The sequence below is a fragment of the Pantherophis guttatus genome, chromosome 4 (genome assembly GCF_059756535.1).
Source record: "Pantherophis guttatus breed Tessera chromosome 4, ASM5975653v1, whole genome shotgun sequence".
In the NCBI taxonomy this organism is placed as follows: domain Eukaryota; kingdom Metazoa; phylum Chordata; class Lepidosauria; order Squamata; family Colubridae; genus Pantherophis; species Pantherophis guttatus.
Window position 1 is genome coordinate 66,441,300 of NC_142066.1, and position 26,004 is coordinate 66,467,303.

The 26,004-nt window shown below is 40.6% G+C and overlaps 1 protein-coding gene across 17 annotated transcripts in view; it reads left to right on the forward strand.

Annotated features, from left to right (window-relative positions):
* The first annotated feature begins 3,881 nt into the window (after nt 1–3,881).
* GRB10 (growth factor receptor bound protein 10) overlaps nt 3,882–26,004 on the forward strand; it is a 138,614-nt gene continuing 116,491 nt past the window's right edge. For 5 of the 17 annotated variants that reach the window (XM_034416405.3, XM_087892346.1, XM_034416404.3 and 2 more), the window contains exon 1: nt 4,007–4,677. In XM_034416405.3, coding sequence (XP_034272296.1) covers nt 4,459–4,677 — 219 coding nt within the window. In that variant the 5' untranslated portion in view covers nt 4,007–4,458. Of the gene's footprint in view, nt 4,678–9,226; nt 9,282–25,885; nt 25,971–26,004 lie in introns of those variants that run through there. The other 12 variants (XM_087892349.1, XM_087892352.1, XM_034416411.3 and 9 more) reach the window with 8 other exon arrangements.

The following is a 26,004-nucleotide window of genomic DNA, read 5'->3' on the forward strand; positions in this document are numbered from 1 at the left end:
TAACTTAATACAACTAATTGAGGAATGATCTAATCTGGTTTTTGGGGGAAGATAGATTGACTTTGGAGATTGTACTTATTGTATTCAATCAATCAGGAATTGATAAGAGGTGGTATAAAGAAACATAGATATTTGATCTGCAATCAATTAGGGTTAATATTTGGGATGATTTAGGATTGAAGCCATGGTAAACTTTCTTGAAGTTGATTACAATAACAGTTTGTTAACAGAGGGTTTTGGAATTTCAATCATATCTTGGTCATTATTGTTCAATTTTTTATTACTTTTATACTTTTACATTATGTTTATTATTATTGTTTTTATTAACTATTTTGTTATTAATATAGTTTATAGATGACAGGTTAACAAGATTGAAGATATTGAAGAGAATTGACCCCACTACATTTTTCCTCTGGGTAGATGTACTTCTGAAATTGCATCTGCCAATTCCTTCAGAAATCTGGGATGTAATCCATCTGAATCTGATGATTTGAACGCATCTAGGGTGGCCAGGTATTGTCTTACTATTTTCTTGCCTGTTTTAATCTGTATTTCTACTCTGTCTTTTATGATTCTGTTTTTGGTAAATTGGGCTATTTTTTCCTTTTGCATGAAGACAGATGCAACAAATGAATTAAGCAGCTCTGCCTTCCCCTTGTTGCTAGTCACTTCCTTGCCATCTTCCTTGTTCAGCATCTGATGGAAAAAGTCACTTGGATTTGTTCCCAGTTGGACCCTGTGTACAGAGATACTCCATGTGAGATGCCAGGGGAGAGGTCTTGCCCTGTTTTCTAAGGACAGTTTGATTCGGTTGGCCCTGATGAAGTGGGCAGGGCCCTTGCTGCTGTAAGTGCCACCACCTGTCAGTTAGATCATTGTCTCCATTGGATGGTGAAAGCCTCCAGGATGGTGACTAGTGGGGGAGTGATTAATATATCATTAGAAGAGGGGATATTTCTGGATGCTTTTAAGCCTTGGTTTGCCATCTCCTTAAAAAACCATCACTGGATCCCACCTGCCTGGACAATTTTCATCCAGTTTTCAACCTCCTAGTCTTAGGGAAGATTGTGGAAAAGATGATGGCGTAACAGCTGCAGAGGATCATGTATGAAACAGATTATCTGGACCCCTTTCAGTCAACATTAAGTCCTGGTTAAGGGATGGAGATGGCATTGGTCACGCTTTTGATGATCTCTGATTAGAGCAACATGGGGCTAGTGCAATCATCCTCACACTTCTTGACCTCTTTCAATATCATTAACCATGATGTCCTTTTGGACTGGTTGCTGGGACTGGGTGGCATGATTCTGTGCTGGTTTGGCTTTTTTTTCTGTGGCAGATCCCAATCGGGATTGAGAGGGAGTGAGAGATCCAGCCCTCGGCTGCTATTCTGTGGTGTACCATAGGACTCAGTACTTTCTCCACTCCTTTTCAACATCTAAATGAAACCACTGGGTGAGATCATATTGTATGCTGATGATGCCCAATTCCATATTTCCACTCTTGGTGATCTAAGTGATTCTGTGGCCACCCTTTTGTGGTACCTGGATGCCATGGGGGCCTGGATGGGGGAAAACAGGCTTCGACTGAACCCTGGCAAGACTGAATGGCTTTGGGTACAGGCTTTGGATCCAGGACTTTGTCTTCTTTGACTCTGGATGGGATGGCACTGCCCCAGAAACACCTGATCCACAACTTGGGGGTTCTCCTGGACTCACAACTTTTGTTCAAGGAACAGATGGCAGTTGCTGCTAGGAGAGCCTTTGAACAACTTTGTGTTGTGCACCAGTTGTGGCCTTTCCTGGATCAGGATTCCCTGTGCCAAGTCATTCAGTCTCTAGTCATCTCACAACTGGACTATTGTAAAGCACTCTACATGGTGTTACCTTGAAGAGAATTTGGAAGGTACAGCTGGTGAAGAGTGCAGCAGCAAGGGTAGTTTTGGGGGTCCCAAGACTGGCCCCTGTAATACCACTGCTCCGTGAGCTACATTGGTTACCAATCTGCTTCTGGGTGCAATTAAAGGTGTTGATGGTAACTTTTAAAGTCTTTCATGATATGGGTCCAGGTTCTTTTGAGGGACCATCTCACCCCACTGGGATTGGCCCACACCGCTCGTGCTGGCAGAGGAGGCATACTGCGGTCCCCTCAACCTGATTATTCCAGCTGGTAGGGTCCAGGACATGAGCCTTCTCTACTGTTGCTCCTGCCCTCTGGAATATCTTGTCCCCTGATGTGAAGTTGGCCCCAACCCTCCTATCTTTTTGAAGGGCCTAAAGACATAGCTCTGTCAGTCGGCTTGGTACCCCAATGGAGGAACAGCATAATGGAGGTGGATGATTGTGACAATCAAGTATTGGAAGATTGCTATCATGTCACCCCTAATTTTTCTCTTTGTTAGGCCGCTAGACATTCCCAGTTCCCAATTCATGGTATGGTTTAACTTCCCATCTCATAATCATCTTTGTGGCTCTTCTCTGCACTCTTTCTAGAATCTCAACATCATTTTTTGTATCATGTTGACCAAAACTGGATGCAGTATTCCAAGTATGGTACTACCAACACGGTATAAAGCAATACAATCACTTCATGTGATCTTGATACTATCCTTCTGTTGATGGAGGGCTGCATTGACTTTTTTGGCAGCTTCAGCATACTGTTCACTCACAAGTGATTGTCCACTAGAATCCATACCTACAGTGCATTCAGAAAGTATTCAGTCAGACCTTCTCTTTTGACAATTTTGTTATGCTGCAGCCTGATTCAGTTGAAATTCATTTTTTTTCATTAATCTATACTCAATACCCATAACGACAAAGCGAAAACAGAATTTTAGAAATGTCTGTAAATTTATTAAAAAGAGAACTGAAATTCTTCTCACAGTTACTGCTGATGAGTGATTATTTACCCTCTAGACATTTTTGAATGATTTTTGATTTATAGACTTATTTCAGTCTGGTTTATGCAAATTTTATGAGAAAAAACATGAGGTGATCAAAGTACTTTCTATGGTTGTGAACAAAGATATGAAGACTATAGCTGTCTGGGTTCTCACGTATCCCAGAAGCTTTTCAATACTATCAACTACATTATCCTTCTAAATTGGAATTCATAGTTGGCCTTGCTCATGAAAGTGGTTCTGTTTCTATACAAATTGTTTCAGACTGCAAAGGAATAACTTCTCCTGAATGCAACTGCTTGAACATACACAGGTTTTCGCAGCCTTTTTGTTTTTTTCTGACTGAACTGAGCAGCTGCCTACAAAGGAGATTGTATGATTTTTTTAGTTGGAGGACTAATAATTATTAAAGTGCTTTCTGGGAAGACATGCCCAATGTTCTGTATGGCTGTCCTTTCTAACATAAGACTTCCTTTTCTCAATGATTTAATTTAGCTTGAATTTTCCGATTAGCTATAATAGATTCAGCAGGCAACATTAATGAGATTTATTTTTTATTTCTCCATGTTATCTGCTTCTGCTTTTAGGAGCACTTCTTAGCCCATCTAAAGATACCAAAAGCTAGAGAATGAAACTGGGCCCTGGGTTAAGTATCTTCCTTTATATATGTGCCAACAAGTGTGTGTGTGTGTGTGTGTGTGTGTGTGTGTGTGTGTATGGGGGGGGGATTTGTATCTCTTGTTGGAGCAGGCTGCATCAAAAATGTGCTCAAGGGAGAAACAATGCGGCCTGCAGTTAACTACTAGTTAAGTGTGATTGGACAAAAGACTTTTATATTTTGTTCTAAGAATATTTGCTACTAGCTAACCCACATATGCTTATTGGGAAGTGATTTCCGCTTCCCACAAGGAGGCATCACTCCCAGATTCGCTTGCAAAACATTCCAAATTTAACGAAATGAGGCTAAACTCAGATTCCACACCAAACCCAACCATATTAAGGAAGCCTGTAATGTCCTGCGTGCTCGGCTACACTTTTCTGTGCCGAGGCGTGCGCGCGCGTCAGCACGCGCTCCTTGGCTACGTGGGAAAACGGCAATAGCTCTTCAGTCTCAGAAAAAGTTACAGGCTCCTAGAATCCGCTGGAAGAACTCCCGAAACATACATGGCCGAGGAACTATCGCTTGCGACTGCGTAAAGCAGGCAGCGGGAGGCGCGGTGATGGGAGGGCTTAAGGCCCAGTTAAGGGGAGAGGGAGGGGAACGTCTGTGAGTTGGAAAGAGTCAGCTGAGCAACCAAGTAAGTGTTAGCGGGCGGCGGCAGCGGCGGCTCGGGCAAATAGTCCCGATTTAATACAAGGAACTTTGAGGACGAAAGCCAATAAACAACGGTAAATATACGTTCGCGAAAGAACAAGAAGACTCTACCCTCAGATTCTTACTTCTCTTCTTACTCCTACCGGACTTGATAGGTTATTTGTACGTGGGTTTTTGTGTACGTGTGGAAGGCAGAAGTTTCTTTTTTTGTCTCCCCTCGCCTCCAAGAAAGTTCCGGGTGCTGATGCAAGAGGATCTCCTCCTTGCTTGCCCCGGTTCTTTTTCTTCTTGCACGTCGTTCTTAGTCCGCCCTAAACTTGATCCGATCTGCACGGTCAGAAGAGAGTGTGGAAGGAGAGGGGGCGGGGGTGCCCAGTTCGCTCGAGTTCTCCGTCGCCCAGGAGGAAAGGGAGGCGACAAGATAAAAAGAGGGGCCATTGGAGGAGAGGTCGAAACCTGGCAGGTAAGTCTTGCCTGAAAAAGTGAGAGGCTGGATCGTGCCTCGCTTTCCGCTTCTTTGCAGTGGTTGAGGAGTGGGCTAGCAACTGAGTACAAGGCGCCTTGTGGTGTGGAGGAGCGGGGGTTCTGTGAGAAAGGCGGGGGTCTTTTTGCAGTAATTCGAGGCCCTTTGCTTGCGATTGGGTAGCTGGGTGCCTTGAGCTGTGTTTTGAGAAGTAAATTCCCTTACGTTTAATAAGCACGCCTTCTCCTTTCTTCCTCTCTTTTTGGCACGCGCACCGCTTGTTTAGTGGGGAGGGACTAAAAATTTATAGAACCTATTGGAAATGCCCAAAACGTGCTGTGTTTCTTAACGGGTGATACAAATCTTCGCTCATTTTACTAAAAAAAGAAAAGAAAAGCCAACAAGCGTTAGGGCTAGAAACTTTGCTTCTTAGCACTGGAGCTCTGTCTTTTCCACATTGCATCATAAAATAAGGGTGGAGTTCATATTTCTCCTCCTCTTCTCCACCTCCCCTCCTAAGTAACTACATTTGAGGGGCTTGTCCGATTATGCCAATCACTTGTGGTTGGTAGTGCGGTCTATTCTTTTCCCCGCCCACTTTGGGGAGTCGATCAATCCAGAGATTGGATGGGGGTGGGTGGGGCTGGGAAGAGAGGATGCATCTGAAGATTTAAGAGAGAAGTGAAAGAATTGTGGAGTTAATCCAGCAACAACCTGCTAAAATGTAGTCTTTGAACTGTAATTCAGAAAGATATAAATATGGGCTTTATAGATGTCTTGTCCCCTCCATGATATAATTTCGATTTGCTAACTATTTATTTCTTCAAAATTCAGAAGAGTGTTACTTTCTATTCTCTTTCCCCTAAATAAGCATCATAGAACTTGCAAATAGTTAATTCCTTTAGAACCAGAAAAGAGGGAATTAGAACATGTCTGTTTAAATTCAAAGTCTTCTCATGAATGAAGGCAAATATACATGTCCGCGGATACTGTTGCAGGATCCAATCTGTGTTGGTTACTGGGACCAGAGGTTTTGTCTTCCAAGCTTCCGGACTCATGCAGGAACTTCAGGAACTTCTCTGAAGATGAACATACCTCTCCCCCAAGCAAAATATTTGGAACATTGTATTGTGTTCTTTTCTAGTTTAGGGTATCCTTAAAGTGTACCGGATACACATAGAATTAATGCCACTTATTTATGTGTCATGAAATTTTATGAAAATATAGCCAGTTGCTTGGCAATCATATCCATAAAGGTATTCTTGGAATACATTCTTGTGACTTGCTGACTGTTTATTATTAGGTAAAGGAAAACGCTGGTCCCTTTTTCTTTTTGTAATAAAGCTAAAGGCATAATACATTATTTTAATATAATAAGAGTTGTCATTTTAGTAATATATTTTATAATAGATGCAACCCCCCCTTTATTCACATAGTCAAATGAAATGAGCTTTGTGTGTGTGTGTGTGTGTGTGTGTATTTCTTAATCTGAAGTGTGCCAGAGTTCTTTTGTTCCAGCTTTGATTCATAATGATTCATAATCTTATTTGGAATTTTAGTCTGGATTCTATAATTTAAGATCTTGCAGATTCAACTGTTAGACCACTGTTGTATGCATTTGGAATGGTTGGTCATTAATTATCTTGGCTGGAGAAAGTATGTGGTTGCCAAAAACGAGTTAAAGCTAGTAGCAGATAATACTATTCTTTCTAATGTCAACTTTATAATGCCTTGATAAGATCACACTTGAAATATTGTATCATGCATTGAGAACTGTGGAAAGAATGCAGAGAAAAGTAAGTAAATTCATTAGGGGCCTGGAGGCTAAGTCTTATGAACAACGATTGCAGGAACCGTTGTAGTGAAAATAAGGACTGGGATGACATGATAGCAGTGTTCTAATATTTGAAGAGATGCCACAAAGATGAGAGGGGTCAACCTATTGTCCAAAGCAATTGAAAGCAGGACGCGAAACAATGGATGGAAACTAGTCAAAGAGAGAAGCAACCTAGAACTATGGAGAAACTTCCTGACACTGAGAACAATTAACCAGTGGAACAGCTTCCTTCCAGAAGTTGTGGGTGCTTCATCACTGGAAGTTTTAAAGAAGACATTGGACAGCCATTTGGCTGAAATGATATAGGGTCTCCTGCTTGAATAGAGGATTGAAAAGGAGGACTTCTGGTGCTTTATTATTCTGTTTGGTTTTCTGTTATTCTTTCTGTGATTACGTCTATCTATCCCATCAGAAAGCCCAGAATGGTATAGGTATAGGACCTCCTGCCATGGGCAGGGGGTTGGATTAGAATGTTTCCAAGGTAAATTAACAGGTTTCATATATATGAGAATTCGTCATGTCACTTTTTTCAAAGTCATATATATGTAGTCCTCGATTTACAATAGTTCATTTAGTGACCATTCAAAGTTACAACAGCATTGAAAAAAGTGACATGACTATTTTTCACACTCATGATGTTTGCAGTATGGTCACATGACTTACATTGGCTGCTTGATAATTGGTTCATATTTATGACGATTGCAGTGTCCCGCAGTCATGTGATCTTCTTTTGTGATGTTCTGACAAGTAAAATCAATGGGGAAGCCAGATTCACTTAACAATTGTGTTACTAATTTACCAGCTGCAGTGATTCACTTCACAGATGGGGCAAGAAAAGTCATAAAATGGGGCAAAACTCACTTAACAAATTTCTCACTTTGCAACAATAATTCTGGGCTTAATTGTTGTAAGTCGAGGACTATGAGTACCTGTACATACACATATTCTCTCCCTCTCCCCCTCCCCCTCTCCTTCTCCCTCTCCCTACCCAGCTGAAGTGGGTCAGCAGCCATGGGGGCTCCTGCTGCACATGCTGCTGGTATGCCGCCACAGGGCAGGTGTCAGAGCATGGATGGTGTGGCTGTGGGAGCCTTGAGGTAAGCTCTACCACCTCGCCTCATGGCCATGGCCCTGTGAGCAACCAGACGGAATGCTAAAAACAGGCAAGGCCTTCTTTTCGGGATAGGTCTTATTTTCAGGGAAACGGTATATCTCTCTCTCTCTCTCCCTCTCCCACTCTCTCTCTCTCTCTCTGATATATTTTAAAAAGTAACTTTGTAACTCCCAACAGTGGGTAACAGTAAAAGTATGTGTATAGTACAGGTAGTCTCGACTTACAATTTAGCAGCCATTAGATATTACAATGTCATTGAAAAAAGTTACTTATGTCCACTTCTCACACTTGATTGTGACAACATACCCATGGTCACATGATCAAAATTCAGGTGCTTGACACCTGACACATATTTATGATGGTTGCAGTGTCCTGGGGTCATGTGATTGCCATTTTCAACCTTCTCAACTGGCATCCAACAAGCAAAGTCAATGGGGGAAGCCAGATTGACTTAACAACCAAAACATTGTAAAATGAAGTATAATTCAACAACTGTCTTCCTTAGCAGTTGAAATTTTGGGCCCAACTGGTCATAAGACAAGGACTACCTATATTAGAAGTACTTCCTCTATTTCATTATTATAAACCTGTAAATATTATAGCTTAGATGCATGAATTCATTATTATGAAAATTCCTCTTTTCATGCATCATGTACTATCATTTAAGTTATTACATAAACTGAAGGGTTTCTGATATTCTCCTGGGCTACTTAATTGATATTTTAAATGTATTAAGAATTACAGCAAGGCTAATCCCAGGATTAGCCAATGCGGTTGGCGGTTAAGGAGGCAGAGATTTTGTGAACAAAAGAAGTGCAGGGGTGAACAAGCTTTCATTAATAATTTGAACAATTTATTACTTCTAAGCAAAGGATAATAGGAAGGTAAACTCCAAATAGATATTAAGGAACATTCAGTATTGTCACTTGAGGGACAAATGGTTCAAATTATCCTACTTTGGATACATTCTGCAAAACCTAACTCCCTGGAGAAAGCACTAGTGCTGGAAAAGGTGAAAGGAAAGCGTAGAGGATGACCAGCAACAAGATGTGCATATTCAGTTACAATGGCAATTAATCCACCGTTGGAAGACCCAAAAGACCAAGTTAGGGATGGATCATCGTAGAGATCACTAGGAATAACAAAATAACATGATGGTGCATGATAAATCAATATGTGGCTAATTTAGTGTCCCATAATAATTGTTAGGCTTTCAAGGTCACAGGCTTCCTTATGAAAAGTTCATAAGAATGCTGGCAAAGAAAGTGCAGAAGTTTTTTAAAAATTAAAAATGGGCATAAAGTAATAATGATTCTCTTTTTGCAGTTGTAATAGAGTATGAGAGAAGGTTGCAGATATTTTAATTAAGCTCCTTAAAAATACCATATGAAGGGAGGAAAAAGTGGTTGACTTTGGTATTTTCATGGCACACCTGTGTAATTTTGTTTTAAGGTATATGGAACAGACTGCTACTATCTTCTAGGATTTTTAAATTTATTTCTTATAGCTCTGATATTTCTCATTCAAGCACAGATCTTTAGTGTTTGCAGATAGGTTTGTTTACTGTATTTAACTGATAAATGATCATTTATTTCCAGGACCTCTTTAAAGAATACAACAACGACAGAGCTGCTTGAAAATTAAAGTGGAGAGGTAATGTGGGTTGATTTTTCAGCTTACTCAAATTTAAGTCCATTTTCAGAAGCTCACTTGGGTGACTTTCGGCCAATAGCTGCCTCTCTACCCAGCAACATTGTGTTATAGGGAAAAATGGAGAAGGAAAATCCAGGTACCAGTGATAATATTCTTTTACCTACAGAGTCCTCTTTTCCCAATGAACTCTTGTCTGTCTTGTGCATGTAAGCTTACAAGATATACTTTGGTTTGGGATGGGAACAAAGTATGGCTCTTCCCAGTGGCCTGCGCAGATTGGTCAGATTAACTCCTCCTCATTTATCTTAAAAGTTCTTTCATTTAACAGATTTTGAGGCTGGCCGTAATGCTTTGACTACAGAAGCTGTTGGTTTTATAGTTTGTATTTAGGCTCTTAGATATTGAATGTTTATAGATAATGTTTTTTTTTTTGATGTTTTGTCCTGAATGACTTGTGAGCTACAGGTAAACAAATCTTTACAAATAAATAAAACTGAATAATAAATAGAAGTTTGCATCTTCTAGTTTGTGCTACTAGTTGGAATCTCTAGTAGCACAAACAAACCCAAGTATACATAGGAATGTTTTAAAAAGTATTGATGGGAATATTTAATAATGTATTTATAATATATAAATGTTCTTTGGAGTTTTCATAATATGTGATCTGGGCTGATGTCTGAAAGCCTATAAGAGCTTTTGAAGTTACTTTTGAAAGATTGTTCAATATTATATAAGGCAGAGATCCTCAATTAGGCTGCAGCCCATTGGGAACCGGGCTGTGCAAGTGGCAGGCAGTAGGCAAGTGTGTGAAATTGCATTTGTGCCAGTGGTGCATGTGAAACCAGTCCTTCTCCTCCTGCTGTCGCTGGTCTGCAGAGCTGGAAAAATTGTGGACTGCTGGTTTTGGATTGTGGACTTTTTGCATAGAACAGAAAAAATGAATTTATGATTTATAGTTTCGATGATTAAATAGGGTGGATTACAACGAGAAGATAATCATGAAGAGATTAACTTCAGAGAAAGAATAAATTTATAATTGTACTTAAAACTGTTGTAATACAAAAAATTACTTTTGTATTTTTTTCTTTCCTATTTTTCTTTCTTGCATTTTTAGCTCTCACTTTGATTTCTTTTTCTTTTTTCTTTCTTACTCTAGAATATGTTTGAATTGTTATCCTTGTTTTTAAAACTTTTAATAAAACTATATGAAAGGTTGTTTCATATTATACCTATTTTTTCAGGTATTAAAAGAAGCTTATTCAAGACATCATAATGTGTACAAAGTATTTAGTTTCAGTTATTAAGTGGACAGTGAATGTTTTTTCTCTGTTTCTTTCTCTCTCTCTCTCTCTCTCTCTCTCATACACACACACACACACACACACACACACCAAGCGAGAGACTTTTTCACAGTATAGTCAATTAGGATAACCTATGTACTATCTTCTAAACATTTTATAAAATAGATTAGGTTTGCACTTAACATTGAGCTGAGATTTATTTTTACCATAGTTTGTTGAAAAAGACTGAAATAATTTTAGAGATAGGAAAACAAGTTCATTTATTTCACCCTTTTTAGGTTAACTGCTCACCCTTCCCTCATAGTAAATAACCAAGTTTCGGCAGCTATCCCAAATGCTGAAAGAGCAGTTAAAGATTGTTGCCCACTTTCCTTAACTTCTTTTCCTTCCTATATTCTCTATTGCATACATGAAAAGGATTTTTGGCTCCTGAGTAGGTTAATATTTTGACATAACCAGAAAGAGTTTTGAGATTCTGGGGTGCTCTTTAATTTTTGCTAGCCATTTAAAATGCCCTTTGACTCTTGAAACTATACTGTTTTAAAAAGGAATGCACTTGTACCCTCATTCTTGATAGCAATCATTAACTCCTAATTCTGAGCCTCAGAAACATTATTGGAGAGTTTTAAGCATTTATTTCTTATGTACTTATGACTGATAACTGTAAGGTGTATCATACTCCACTAAATTGCCTGTCTATGTAAAGTACATATTATTGGCCTATCATGGGAAAAAAGTGTATTATACATCTGAAGACTATTGAAATCAAAGCAGTGACAGGTACTTTGTGATGAATATTAAACTTCAAGGGATATCGATGGGGTGGGGGGAAGCCATCAACTCTTTACTAAAGATAGAAATGTTTGACTTGTGCCTTGCTATTGAGTTGTTCACTGACTATTTCTGCCACCAGTTTTTCCTTCCTTGGATTGGCAGTGACTAAGAAAGATGTTTATTTGTTCTTAGGGAGATGTGGAAAATATATAAGACACTTACATTACTTTTTGTAGTTTAACAAATCAGATTGTTACCTTTTACAATTTCTATTTCAGTCAAATTATGTATAGTTGCACTTCTAGAACAAGCAGAGAAATTATAGCCTAATACTGTGTTTTCCCGAAAATAAGACCCTGTCTTATATTTTTTTGAACCCTGAAATAAGTGCTTGGCCTTATTGCCATGCATTCAAAAGCCCGGTTGGACTTATTATCAGGGGATGTCTTATCTTGGGGGAAACAGGGTATGTGAAGCGTTTGTTCTTTATAATGTAGATAATTTATGACATCACAGTCTTTTCTTTTTGTATAGCAGATAAACCTCTCCTATTTATCGCTAATCCTTGACTTATGATCACAATTGGAACTGGAATCTTGGTCATTGAGCAAAGTGGCCATTAAGCAGGATGCCCACGTGACCGCTTTGCTCAATGATTGTAATCCCAAAACTTTAGATTGCGGTTACTGGGCAACTTGTTGGGATGTTTATCAGTTGCAGCAAAACAATTTCCTGTCAAGTTCAGATCCTACATCCCTCCCCTCTTGCCGGCATTTTGTCATCAAAGGGAGAGGGAGGGCAAAACAAATGGAAAAATTGCTGTATATCTTTATGGTGGGAAAGTAGGGGGGGATTGACAGTTGAAGAAGAACAGAGGTGGTTGGAATCTGATTCGCGCTGGCGCTGGTATCTTCAAAGCTGTTTGCCCTGAGTGTGGAATTTCACCAGCCCAAACACCACAGCATTTTTCATAATATCTCAGCGGTGCTAGATTGGCAACACATGAACGGACTGCAGTGGGGAAGACTTGGGGAAAGTGGGTATAGTTCTGTATTAGAAATGAATGTAAGTGTTCAGGAAATTTTAAAAAAATTCAAAGTTCAAAGTGCAGTTAATCTAATGAAATTGGAGAAAGTTCCCACCTATATGATTTTCTAGCTCACTGATAACAACAAAATATAATGGTGTTCCTTCTCGTTACTGGAAATTAATGATGGAACTATTTCAACTAAATTCCTACTGTCCCTATGCTCCTTAGCTTCATTGAGACAAATTGGTTAGGAATTCTTTGTGTTCCAATTATAGACCTACTTCCTTAATAAATGTGGATGCCAAGAATGTAAATTTCTTGGGCCTGCAGATTACATTTTGTTCTTCCGACTATTGTGTATGCAACTTGGGCTGGATTTATACAAGCCTGTGAAGGATTTGATAGTATCAGGTTTCGGATTGATGTACTTGCTTTAACGCAATACATAAAAAACCCAACAGCCAAAGTTTTTGGATGCTAACGAAGTTGTTAGTATGTTCTTTTGAAAGCTTCTAAAAGATTGTAGTTGATTCAAATTTTCTCAAATTTTTTTACAGTGAGCTATTTTCTTCAGCTTTTAATTATGATTTAATTGTGCAGTTACTGAAGTTGTTTGTTTTCCTTGCTGTTTGCTTTCTTTTTGTCATTAAAATTTGTATTTTATATTTTACTAGAAACTCAGAAAATATCAACCAAATTATGGCAGGGGCGGCAAGGTGTAATACAGTTATGTATTTCATTGTTCAACTATTCTTCATTTCTTGCCTTATTTTTAAATACTTGAATTTGACATATTGTAAGTCGAAGGAAAGCTTAAAATGAGAGCTTCACTTTTTAAATAATAATTCTATTGAAGTTTATTGATTAAGTTGATTAAATTTACAAATACAAAGGTAAAATACTAATGCAAATTAAGAAAAATACAAAAAGCAAAGAAATGAAATGTGCAAAATACCTCACAACATATAAAAGATGTCTCCCCACTTCCTCCAGGCAAGTATAAACAACTTCAGTAATATAACATCATCTCTGGTATTTCAATTAAAAAATCTCTTACCCTTATGAATAACCAAATTGTAAAAATGCATCATTTATCCTTATCAGCAAAAATCTATTAAGACCTATTTTTAATCCCGACAGATAATGTCTCACAAGTTGATTTCTTATCGTTTTCTCTTTGTCTCCTTTCAGGAACAATTTCAAGTTTAATACATCCTTTTCATAAAGCTAAGTTAAGCAGGCTTTCCAAATCACTTTTTTGACTTTTTATTTGTTTCTCCTCTTTAGTTAAGACATCAGCAATTTTCACATGGAAATCCATTACATTTTCCATATCACATTTGTAATCTGGCATTTTCAAATATATTTTCAGATTCATACCATTTTCCATATTTCTCTTGTAATCTGGCTTCCTTTAAAAAAAACATTTTCAAATCCATATTCAAATCCACTTCAATCTATATGTTTTATTCAGTAAAATCTGTTTCTTTTTTGCATCCTCTAATACAGGGATGTTGAACTCAATTTCATTGAGGGCTGCATCAGAGTTGTGTTTGATCTTGGGGGGCTGGGGTGGGCATGGCCAGCTCGATGTCACTTGAGCCCTGTGGTGGCCCAAGCACTCTGCCAGCAAAAACAGGCTCCCAAGCTCCTTTTTGGCTGTGACAGCCTCCTGCAACCCTCTGCCAGCGAAAATGGAGCTCAGGAAGGCTGCACATGGCCTTCCCGAGCTCTGTTTTTGTTGGCACAGGCCCTGTGAGCCGGTTCTTTGCTGTTTCCAGGGTGGCCCAGTGGGCCAGTTTTAAGCACCCTGTGGGCTGCATCCAGCCCCCAGGCCTTGAGTTTGACACCGCTGCTCTAATAGATCCATTTTTATAGTGTCAGACGATCTTGAAAGTGATTTCTGAGTACATTGTTCCTAAACTGCCTTAATTTCTTCTATAGTCAAATAGTATTGCTCCATTGCAGTAATGGGTACGTCTCCTCTATAATTATAATCTTTAGTTCTCTCTAACGTCCTCAAGTCAACTTTCAAAACTCCATCATATAATACGTTTATTTTCCAGTCAGCAAAACTTTCCATGGGAGGATTTCTTGTAGTTGATTTCAAAACCTTCATGTATTCATTTATAACAATTTAAACATTTCAAGTTCATATAGCCCCTTAGTGTTTCAAAAAGCAACATTCTCATCCCCCTTTTGCTGTTTTCCAAAAATCAAAGTCTTTTCTGCCCCATCCCTAGTTTACTTTACTTTACTTTACTTTATTCAAATTTCTATACCGCCCTTCTCCTTTCGGACTCAGGGCGGTGAACAGCCAAGATAAAAACATCTATACAAAACATCACAGTTAAAAAATAAAGTTAAAATAATTTATAAATTTGGCCCATAATTTAAAACTTGTCAATTTAAAATAAATATTAAAATTTTAAAACTAACCCTAAAATCAAGACAGACCGGCTAACTGGAAAAAATAAGTTTTTAGGGCCCGACGAAAAATCCGAAGGTCGGAGATCACTCGTATCTCTGGGGGTAGATTGTTCCATAGGGTAGGTGCCACCACAGAGAAGGCTCTCCTCCTGGGGGTCGTCAGCCGGCATTGTCTGGCCGACGGCACCCTGAGGAGGCCCTCTCTGTGGGAGCGAACCGGCCGGTGGGAGGCTATTGGTGGCAGAAGGCGGTCCCGTAAGTACCCTGGCCCTAAGCCATGGAGCGCTTTAAAGGTGATCACCAACACCTTGAAGCGCACCCGGAAGTCCACCGGAAGCCAATGCAGCTCGCGCAGGAGAGGAGTCACATGGGAGCGCCCCGTCGCTCCCATAATCCCCCGCGCAGCCGCATTCTGCACCAATTGGAGCCTCCGGGTGTACCCCAAGGGGAGCCCCATGTAGAGAGCGTTACAATAGTCCAGACGAGAAGTGACGAGTGCTTGAGTGACCGTGCGTAGGGAGTCCCGGTCCAGAAAGGGGCGCAACTGGCGTATCAGGCGAACCTGACAAAAAGCCCCCCTGGCCACGGCTGTCATATGCCCTTCTAAAGACAGCCGCGCATCCAGGAGGACACCCAAGTTGCGGGCCCTCTCCGTGGGGGCCAATGATTCGCCCCCAATAACCAGCGATGGCGTCAGCTGGCTATACCGGGACGCCGGCAGCCACAGCCACTCGGTCTTGGAAGGGTTGAGTCGAAGCCTGTTTCTCCCCATCCAGACCACTTGATGGCTGACTAGGCACCTGGTACATCCCGAATCCAATAGGGCCATTAAGATTTCTTTACTGCCTGAAGAAGCTACAGTGACCTTGACCCTAGCAGTCATGGGGATGATGGGGCTACTTATATTGGGTCCTCTTCTCTCTAACTGATGCTCTTGTACATGACAAGGCTCATTTTGGTAGGGGTGGGATTTCACTTCTTGCTGGATGGAGGGTGAACTCTACAACTTGTCCCATGTGGGTGCACTCTTTTGCCTTTCGGAGGTTCTTAGGGCTCTTTGACTATGAGGCTGGTGGCATATATTGGGCATGGCACAAGACACTCGGCTGCCTGGTGGTCCTTCTTGCCATAGTGGTAACATCCAGGAGGGCTTGGATGTGGCTTTCTCATTTTGACGAAGGGTGTGCCCCCTCTTCCCCCTCTCTGAGTTCCTCATCTATCAGCTGGGCAGTGGCTGCAACTCTCCTGTGTGATGACCCAGGGTGTGGCATGAAAGCAACACAGTCAGAAAACAGGTCCAACTCCCCTTTATTGCTCCAACTTTTCCCCCAAATGTCCCCACATTTACTACAAGTTCTAGAGCAAAGCTCTCACATGCACCTTCAGCAGCCTCTGGCTGTGAGTAATTCAGTAAGCAAGGTTAGCCAACCAGTAACCAGGGCCAGCAGTTCAGTAAACCAGGTTAGCCAACCAGTAACCAGAGCAAGAAGTTCAGTGAAGCAGGCAAACTGGGCAAGGCCTACAAGACAGAGCACAGTAATCTCTAGGCATCGGCAAGTGCACACGAGGCTCCACAGATTCAATGCTTGTTCCCAACAAATGCCCCTCCCACCAGCACCTCCTTACATCTCATTCCCCAGGTGTGCCTTGTGAAGGGGCGGGGCATTCTCCCTCATAGCCAGCTCAGTCTGCATTGGTCTCGCTTATCTCTTCGTGCTCTAGGATCAGGAGGGGGTGGTCCTTGCTCTTCGCCTGAGCTCTGTCTCTCCTGCTCCTCCCTGTCTGCAATCCTTTCTAATCCTGAAAAGCCTTGCCCTGACTGACTGCCCTTCCCCAGTTTCCTCCAAAGCCAACAGAGCCACCGTCTTGATCTCTGTTGGCTCTTGTTCCAGCTCATCTTCCCCTACAGATTCAGACTCCGATGGGGGCATGACATCCTGTCCTTTGTACTTGTTAAACTCCATTAGGTTGATCTCCACCTCACTGTAAACTGTATCACATGATACAATGCCTGCAGGGTTCATGCCACCCCTCGAGACATGCAGGTGTGGTATAACTCCTTATTCAGTCCTCTCTAAAGTGGATGACCAACAGGTGCTCAGGCCAGTCCTCTAAGTGACTGGCAATTTGACCGAAGTTTTACTCTGTCACTGATCACTCTCCCTGCTTCAAGGTATGGATGTGGGTATCTGTACAAAGGGCTACCGGGATTCTTGAAGTGCTCTTGTAAGGCCCACATAAAGGCATTGAGGAAGATCATCTCTGGAGCATCCTTGTCATGCAAGCAACAGTAGCCATTCTGAGGTGGCTTCCTCCAGGTTGGAGGCAATGGCATGGTCTTAGGTCACATCATCTGGATACATTGTTCCATAGTGCTCCATGTGGTGCCAAGCCTGAATTAAGAAGTGGGCTAGGTGATTTGGGTGCCCATCAAAGCGAGCCATAAAGGAGGGGTAGCTGACACTCCTCACGACATTGCTTTGGGAGCTTGATATGATGTGATTTTCCAGATTGAGGCCAAATTTGATTGCTTGAATGAGTTGTGTCCAGTTGGTTTCCATGGCTTCCTGTTTCTTGCATTCCAGCAGTTGTTTGTAGTATCTCTTCTGCTAGAGGACTTCTGTGCAGCTGTCAGTGAATTATTGCATACATTTATTTAGATTTTATTTCACTGGATTGCACTAAAATGCAGGTGAACCTTCTGAAATTGTTTCCTTCTAAATAATGAAAGGAAGGAATTTATAAAGTAGGTTTTATCTACAAAATATTCCATAATTTCTAAACCTATGTTCTCTGCTGAAAGAAAAAGTAATTTTGCTTTGTGAGTTAGCCTATTGTGTAATGTGTAATGCAGCGGTCCCCAACCTTGTGGGTGCTAGGGACCGGTTCCCTGGAGGGCAGTTTTTCCATGGACTGTGGGTGGGTGGTTTTGCATGTTGCCTGCATCCTAAGCATGGACAGATGGGGCTTTGCTCACTTGCATGGCCCAGTTCCTGACCGGAAGCAGATCCAGTTCCTGATGGGCTGCGGATCATTTATTCACTTGCCATTTCAGAAACAGGCTTAAAATATTTCAGATGCGAAACTCTTTTACTTTTAGACATCTGCATGAATCTTTTTGGATTTCTCTTATTTGGAAGGAAGATTTATGGCATTGGAGATCTGTCAGTTATTTCATCCATAACAATTATATTTCTCTTTTAATTTGTTTATACATTTTTTTGGTTGTGATTCATTGATAATAAAGTCCAGTAGAGCTTGGAATAATATATTTTTATTGGGGTAATATAAGGTTAATATAAATATAAAATTTTAGCAGTGGTCTTCCACAACCTACTATTCTCTTATAGTTTCATAAATTAATATGAGACAAAGTGTTCAGAACTGTGCCCATAGCTTTATTCTGAAAGATCTTTAGTTAATGGGTCAAATGAATTCCCTAACCTGAAATCAAATTTGTGGTCAAATACTGGTTTTTCTTTGTGCTAGCAGCTGCACTGCTGTAATTTGAGCACAGCCTGTTCACAGTCTTGCAGCATGAGATCTTGAACAGGAAATGCCAGGGATTGAACATGGGAATTGAGCCACAATCCTTCTCCTAACTACACAGAATTGATGGCTTTGGTTTTTCTGCATTTTCTTTTTCTCAGCTCAACAAACTGGTTATTTTTTCAGGAAAATTTCTTTCTTTTTCCCCCCAGGTTTTTTATTTATTTTTTTTTCAAACATATCAATGCGTGAACAGTGTGGCACCTGGGTATCATGCATTCTAATACAAATAGAACTAGTAAAATTAATTATTACATTCAAACAACTTATATATTTCTAATAATAATAATACACATATTAAGTTACAGTCTATCATTCAATTATTCCATATTTTTTCTTGTTATTGCTTCTGTTTTATTATATAAAACGTATACACTAATATTCTCCCTCTCTTCTCTCTTATTCTAACTTTTAATCATATCACCCTTTATTTAAAAAAACATCTTCTTTCTATCCTACCTAACTTCTAGTTATGTCACCTACCTAAAAAATAGAAAAGAGAGAGAAAAAGAAAAGCAAATCAGAACAACAACAAAAAAGAGAAATCATCTATCCATCGTCTCTTGCCCGCTTCAATACTTTAATTGCTATGCTTTTTTTGATTTGCCTCCCATATTCCTTTCTTGGATCTTTATCTCTGTCTGTATCTACATCTTGGCTGTTCAAACAGTCTAGATGTTTCTCCCACCTCTACCCTCTTCCACTGCCTAGTTTCTAGGCCCCTATCTCCCTTTCAAAAATATCTCCCTGTATCTCCAATTCTCTTTTCAACTCTCTTGATATATTTCCCCTCTGATTTAATTAATCAGTCACTATTATTTTCATTATAATTTCTACTTCTTTTATTCTCTGGTTCTTCAGTTCAGTATTTTTCTCCATTTCTTCTGTTGGCTCCTCCTCTTCCGGGGCATCTTGGTTTTTACTCATCATCCCTTTATAGTATTTTCCACTTATTCTGTAACCTCCTTAAATCCTTTCTCCATGATGTCCTTTGTGTTTTGACGCCATCTCCTTCAAAATTCCACTCATTCTTTCCTTATAAAGCATCTTTTTAAAAAAAAAAAAAGAAATTCAACTTTTGTCTAGCAGTCCAAAAACTATTTATTCAATCCTTAGGCTTCCTTTTAAGAAGTGCACTAATCACAATTCTTTATATCCCATAGGTAAATAATCAATTCCATTTAAATAGTCCCAGAGGTTATCAAAAGACTCTTTGCATCCCCTATACAGGTTCAATCTTCTAGCATAACATTCAGGGGTCTCTTTAATTAAATAGCTTCCTTATTTTCATATTTGAGTCTCCAGTAATCCTGGGGTAGTTGGAGATAATCCAGTAAGTATTTCCACAGTCCTTCATATAAATATTCCCAGACGTGTGATTTTTCCTTTCATCAGCAGGTGGCACTTTCAACTTAGATTTCAGTATTGCCACTACTCAATGGTCATTTTAGTTGTAAATAAATTATAAAAGCAGAATAAGTTTTATAAGTAAATGATTCCAGCATTTTAAAATGCCTCCCCAGTACTATGTCTTCCCAGTTTAAGAGTCCAATTTTCTGTATATTTCAAAATTTATTATTTTTCTCTCTTGCGCCTTCCCCTTCTGGTCTGGTATTTTCTCAGAATGCTTAGACACCACTTTAACAAATAGTTCTGAGCCAATAGTTCTAAATTATTCCTTGGGGTTAAATTTAAGGTAAAATGGAACCCTCTCCCCCAGTTCCAGTCACAGTTCACCTACTTTGCTCCAGCACCAATCTTAGTTGTTCTTTGGTTATCCCAGCTTTGTGGCAGCCATCTTTAGGCTGCTTCTTCTCACTATGGCTGAGAGGGAAAAAGAACCCCAGGTCAGACAGGAGAGCTGCAACTTTCCTCGACCTCATAGGGCATCCTTCACCACCCCTCCGCCTCTTGGGGCCCACAAACAGGGAGAACTCAGCACAGGGAATGCAGAGACCCATTCCCTGTGTCTGATATTGCTGCAATATCAACCGGAAGTCAGGAAATTTTCTATTGGAGATACATGTAGCTATTTTAATAATTGCTTTGATCTGAGTCCCCAATAGCAATAATCCTAAATTTTCTCTTCATTTAGTTGTCTTAATGAGAATAAAAACTTTCCAAGATTACATAATTTTGAAATTTAAGTGTTTTATTAGAAAGAATTGATTATTATTGAACTTATAAAGAGCATGCCTTTAGCTTCAGCACCTCCATGACTACCATTTAAGACAAGGAGTGATTTGGAGCTATTGGGTAGAGTCTTTAGTGTCAACTGTCCAAATGGTAAACACAGCAAAAGAAACTCCTGGGACATTATTTTATCAAGAGTATAACTTTACTGGTAATTCCATGTAGGCAAAGAAGTAGCAAAACCAATTCTAAAGTTTTCATGTGAAAACCAGCATAGGCAAAATTCCTTTTCTCCTGGACCTCCACACAGTTCATTGGCTACCAATCAATTATATTAATTTTGTTTTGGTAACATAACATTCTGAGCAACTTGGAGTTTTCCCAGCATTTGATCTTGGGATGTTTGGACTGTTCTTGGGAGGGAGTTGATTTCCTTAACTCCCTCCCAAGCCTCCCCATTCCAATACTTTCCCTCCCCACTCTCTGTTTCTGTTGTCTGGTTACGAGCAGGGATGCATGGCAAGTCAGTCATGACATGTTGACTTTCCAGAAGAAAGATAATCCTACGAGGAAACAATTGTGGACAATGTTACATTACAACATTTTTAAAGTTTTTCTCTCTCCTATTGAGGCCAGTTTGGATACTTAACATGGAACCTGTGGATGAGTCTAGGTGCCCGAACATCCCCTACCAACATCTGCATCTGCCAGAAGGATCCCTTCCGTAACACTAAAAACTGCAAATCCCTTTTATACTATCAGGAGTCAAGGGTTTCCTTGATCTTGAAATGTTATTCTCCTACTATAAGGGGGAGAAGGTGGCTTAATAGCCAGAAAAGTGAAACACTAGGTGGATACACCTGAGATTTTATAGCAGTTCTAACTCCATTGTCACCGGAGTCACAATCTGGATAATGGGGAAAGAGCCTATGTACTATACTTAGTCCCAACTTTCTGCAGGGGTGCCTCAGATTCAGGAATTTCATGGAAAGATACACAATCTCCTACTCTAAATTCTTTTGGGGTTACTCTGTTTTTATCTGCTTGTCTTTTTTGCACTTCCCTTGCTTTCTCTGATGCCATGTGCACTATAACCCAGGTGGCTTTCAAAGTGTCTACCTACTCAGATAATGAGGTTGATGAGGGGATCCCTTGAGCGAATTCTGGCATAGGCATAAATTTTATCCCAATAGCAACCTGAAAGGCAGTAAATGCAGTGCTATGGACAAAATTATTTATGTCACTTCAGCAAAAGGTAATGGTTCAGTCCAATTGGTCTGCTGATAGTTCATATAACATTGAGGGTATTGCTCTAGCACTGAATTCATACATTCACAGACTCCATTCATTTGAGGATGATGGTAGGAGCTAAGTCCCTGGGAAGAGCCTTTTATCATAAAATTTGATGAGAATTGCACACTCCGATCTGAAATAATGTGCTTTGGGACACTGTGGAACTTGTATATATGCTGTATGAATAGTTTAGCTAGGGTTTGGGCCAAAGGAACCCTAGGGCATGGCTTGCTTTGAGAACAAATCCATGATATTCCAGATTACAGTATTCCCAGCACTTTCCAGTAGTTTTACAATAAAGTCCATATATATTTCCTTCCAAGAAGCTGTGGGGCTGGCCACGGTTTGCAGCAGATCCAGAGGCTTTCTGGGCAGCTGCTTCATCGAGGCACAGATGGGACAACTGGCCATGTAGGCTTCTATATGCTTCTTTATTTTTGGCCATCAAAACTGCCTCTTTATGAGGTGAAGGGTTTTACAAATACAAAATGACCTGCTGCCCTAGCATCATGGCTCCTCTGTAAAACTAGAGTTCTCTGGCCTGCTGAAACATATAGTTTGCTCCCCATCCATGCCAGTCTGTTCCTTAAATGACATATCATCTCTATGTTGCTAGAACCAATCATCTCCTGTCAGAGCATCTTTTAGTAGTTGCATTAGATCTTTGGCTAACAGCAGTGCCAATGTTCTCTGCTGTCTTATAAGGGCTGGTGCCACAAATTGTCTGGACGGAATGATGGAGTTAATGGCTTCCTTTCAGGCACTGTTGTATTATGGCGTTTGGGAGAGGGCATCCGCCAAGAAATTTTCCCCTTGTAGAGAGGGTGAAATTGAAGTGGTTGAAGTATTGGGCCCACAAAACCTATTTAGGAGATAGTTTTCAGAGAACTTTCAACACTTCTAAATTCTTGAGCTCCATCCACATTTCAAAAGATACCTTACAACCTTCCAAGAATTGTCTCCAAGTTAGGAGAGCCCAGCAGACCACGTAGGCTTCTTTCTCTCAAATAGCCCATTGCCTCTCAGTTTTGGAAAGCTTATGGAATGTATAGGTGCATGGCTGCAGATCTCCCTTGGCATTCCTCTGAAGTAGTACTGCTCCTACAGCTACATCACTAGCACCCCACTTGTATCACAAAAAGCTTGTCCGGGTCAGGGGTTTTTAGGACCAGTTCCACAACAAAAAGGTGTTTGACTTTCTCAAACATGGCTTGGCACTCAAGTGACCAGTTCAAGGGCTGGCTGGGCATGGGGTTAGCTTCTCCCTTCGTTTTCAGCAGGTTGATCATTGATTGGCCTATCTGGGCAAACATGGGGATGAATTGATGGTAGATGTTTGCAAATCTGAGGAAAATCTGCAGTTGCCTCCTTGTTCAATGGGGTTCCCACTCTAATATTGCCAGAACCCTTCCAGGGCCATGCCCACTTTCAAAATCCAATTTAGGCTCATCATGTGGAAGTTGCACTTGGATAGCTTTGCATAAAGTTGAGTCAATTTCTCGAGCACCTTTCTGACCAGTTTCACATGCTCCTTCTTGGTCTTGGTATAGCTTAGTATATCATTCAGCTATACTAAGACCGGTTTGTACAGGAGCTCATGTAAGACTTCATTTATCAGTTGTATGAAGACTGCAGATGATCTTTATAATGCAAACAGCATCACATGGAACTAGTAATAGCTCAGAGAATAATTAAACATTGTCTTCCATTGTCCCCTTCTGTAATTCTCAGTCAGTAATATGCCTGTCTCAAGTCCAATTTGGTGAAAATTCTCCTTTTGCCAAGTACCATAGCATGTCCTTCATTAATGGGAGAGGGCAGTTTCTATACAGTTATAGTTCAGTCCCCTATAGTTCACACATAGTCTAAGACACCTATCTATGTTTTCGTTGAAGAGCACAGAGATTGCCATCCTCAATTTTGCCAGTTGAATGAAACCCTAGCTAGATTTCTGCCTTTAAATGCACGAAACTGCCCCATGTCCCTGGGTGTCATCAAGTACATCTTCAGCTTTGCAGTTTAGCTCCTGGCACAATCTCAATTGCACAATCTATGGGTCGATGGCATGTGCCCAGTTCCTTCTCACTAAAGCTAAGTTGTGGTATTTCTTTGCAGTCAGCAGCTCTAAATTATTGCTTCCCTCCAGTCTATCAGCAGATTCTACTTTTGCCTCTCCAACTGCTGGTTCATGGCACACACTGCACATTCACTAGCTCTTGCTAGTTGGCAGCTTTTCTCTCCATCCACACTTATTTTTTCCCCCATCCATGGAGGAGTTCCATTTTTTTCAACTATGCTAGCCCTAGGACTACTAAGTTTTTTCTTCTTTGGCTGGCCTGGTAATGGGGGATCATTTACTGAACATGGTGCGAGGCATTTGGCAGTTCGGTCTATCTCCTTTCCACAGTGGAAGTGAACTGCTGGACTTCCCTCCTCTGGTTGGAGGCACACCACATTCCCTCTTCTGGGGATCACTCGTTTCACCACCACCCATTGGGGCCAACTCTCCTGCCTGGTGTGTTCATGGAATTCCATCAGGTCAATCTCTACTTCAGTAGTCATCCGTGGTATAGCTTTTTGTGTAGTCCTTCTCGTAATTGGTAGACCAGCATACGCTCAGGCCAGTCTCCCAAATGACTGTGCAGGATCCGATTGCAGCCATACACACTGGCATCACTGGTTCCAGAAAGGGAGGAGAAGGGGTAGACAGAGTCGCCAGTGGCTTCATACCTCCTAACCTGGTTATGGCGGCCACAGTTCCCATGTTGCAGTTGCATGAATCTCCATTCCCCTGAACAAGTTCCTCAATGGCTCCAATGAATGTGTTGTGGTGATTGGTAACTTCCACTCAGCAGGGTTGTCCCACTTAGCCAGGTATCTTGTTTTTCACTTCCATCAACAGAGGGATGAGGGGTTCTTCGACCTCTGCTGCCTTGCCCACATTCGTAGTCCAGCAGGACTTCGGTTCCAGGTATGGAGCATCCTTTGCCTCCTCTCTCATGGCTACACATTGTTGCTTGGACCTCTTGGCCTTTTCAGGCATGTGCCAGGTAGCTGCTCCAGTTTGTCATGGCGCCAGAGCTTCCTGACCAGGACCTCTCCCTGGCTTCTTTTTCTCCTCCAAATCTTTGTCTACTTTTAACATCTTGGGCTTGTAGACCTCCTGGTGGGATCCAGGCAGGTTACTATTATGAGAACTGGCTTAATGTCCCTTTGGTAAATGAATTAAAAAACAACAACTCCTGGGACATTATTTTACCAAGAGTGTAATTTTATTGATAATTATACATAGACATAGAAGTAGCAAAGCCAATTCTGTGGTAAGTAAAATTCCATTTTTACCCTGGAGCTCCACACAATTCTTTGTCACCAATCAATTGTATACATTTTGTTTTAGGAACATTCTGAGCAGCTTGGAATTTTGCCAGTGTTTGACCTTGGGGTGTTTGGACTGTCCCGGGTTGTGTCAGTTCACTTGAATTCCTCAACTCCCTCCCAAGTCTCCCTTGCATTACAATACTTCCTTATCCCTGTTTCTGTTGTCTGGTTTCAAGTAGGGGTGCATGGCGAGTCACTCATGACACATCAGTGTATGACTTTTATTGCTGCTTTTGAGAAAGATTGTGGACTTTTTCCTCAGAGCCAAATTATCTTAGTAATCAAAGCATGTGTTTAACAGTCATGAAATAATGGGATAAAACTCTGGAATGGGGATTCCCTTCTTTCTCTCAGTCAACAGAGAGTTACAGACAGAACATTAGAGTTTAGGGGAAGTAATTGCACAATTGAATAGACTACTTTTCTCCTGCATCTTTTTCGGTCTCAAAATATCTTTGCTGATAGTTTGATTTCCTGAGTTAGCATGGTAAGTAAGTAAAATAATATTTATTAAGAAACATTTTTACAGGCACTTTTCTCTTTCTATTCTTAAAACTCTTTTCCTCAGATGATCCACTATAATTGGATATGTAGAGAAAATGTCATGATGCAAATTAGATACACAATTATCCCCAGTCCCAGGAAATGGAAACGAAAATGTCATGCTTTGATGCATTATTAAAATTGCTAAGACTGTTGTCTGCTATTATCATTAGACTGACAGAAGCTGCTTATTCCCTCTTCATGAACCTCAGAAGATTAATGACACATGATGAAGCTAAACAGAACCCTGCTGTAAATGTTGAGTATCTGTTTCTTGTTCTCAAAGCCAAAA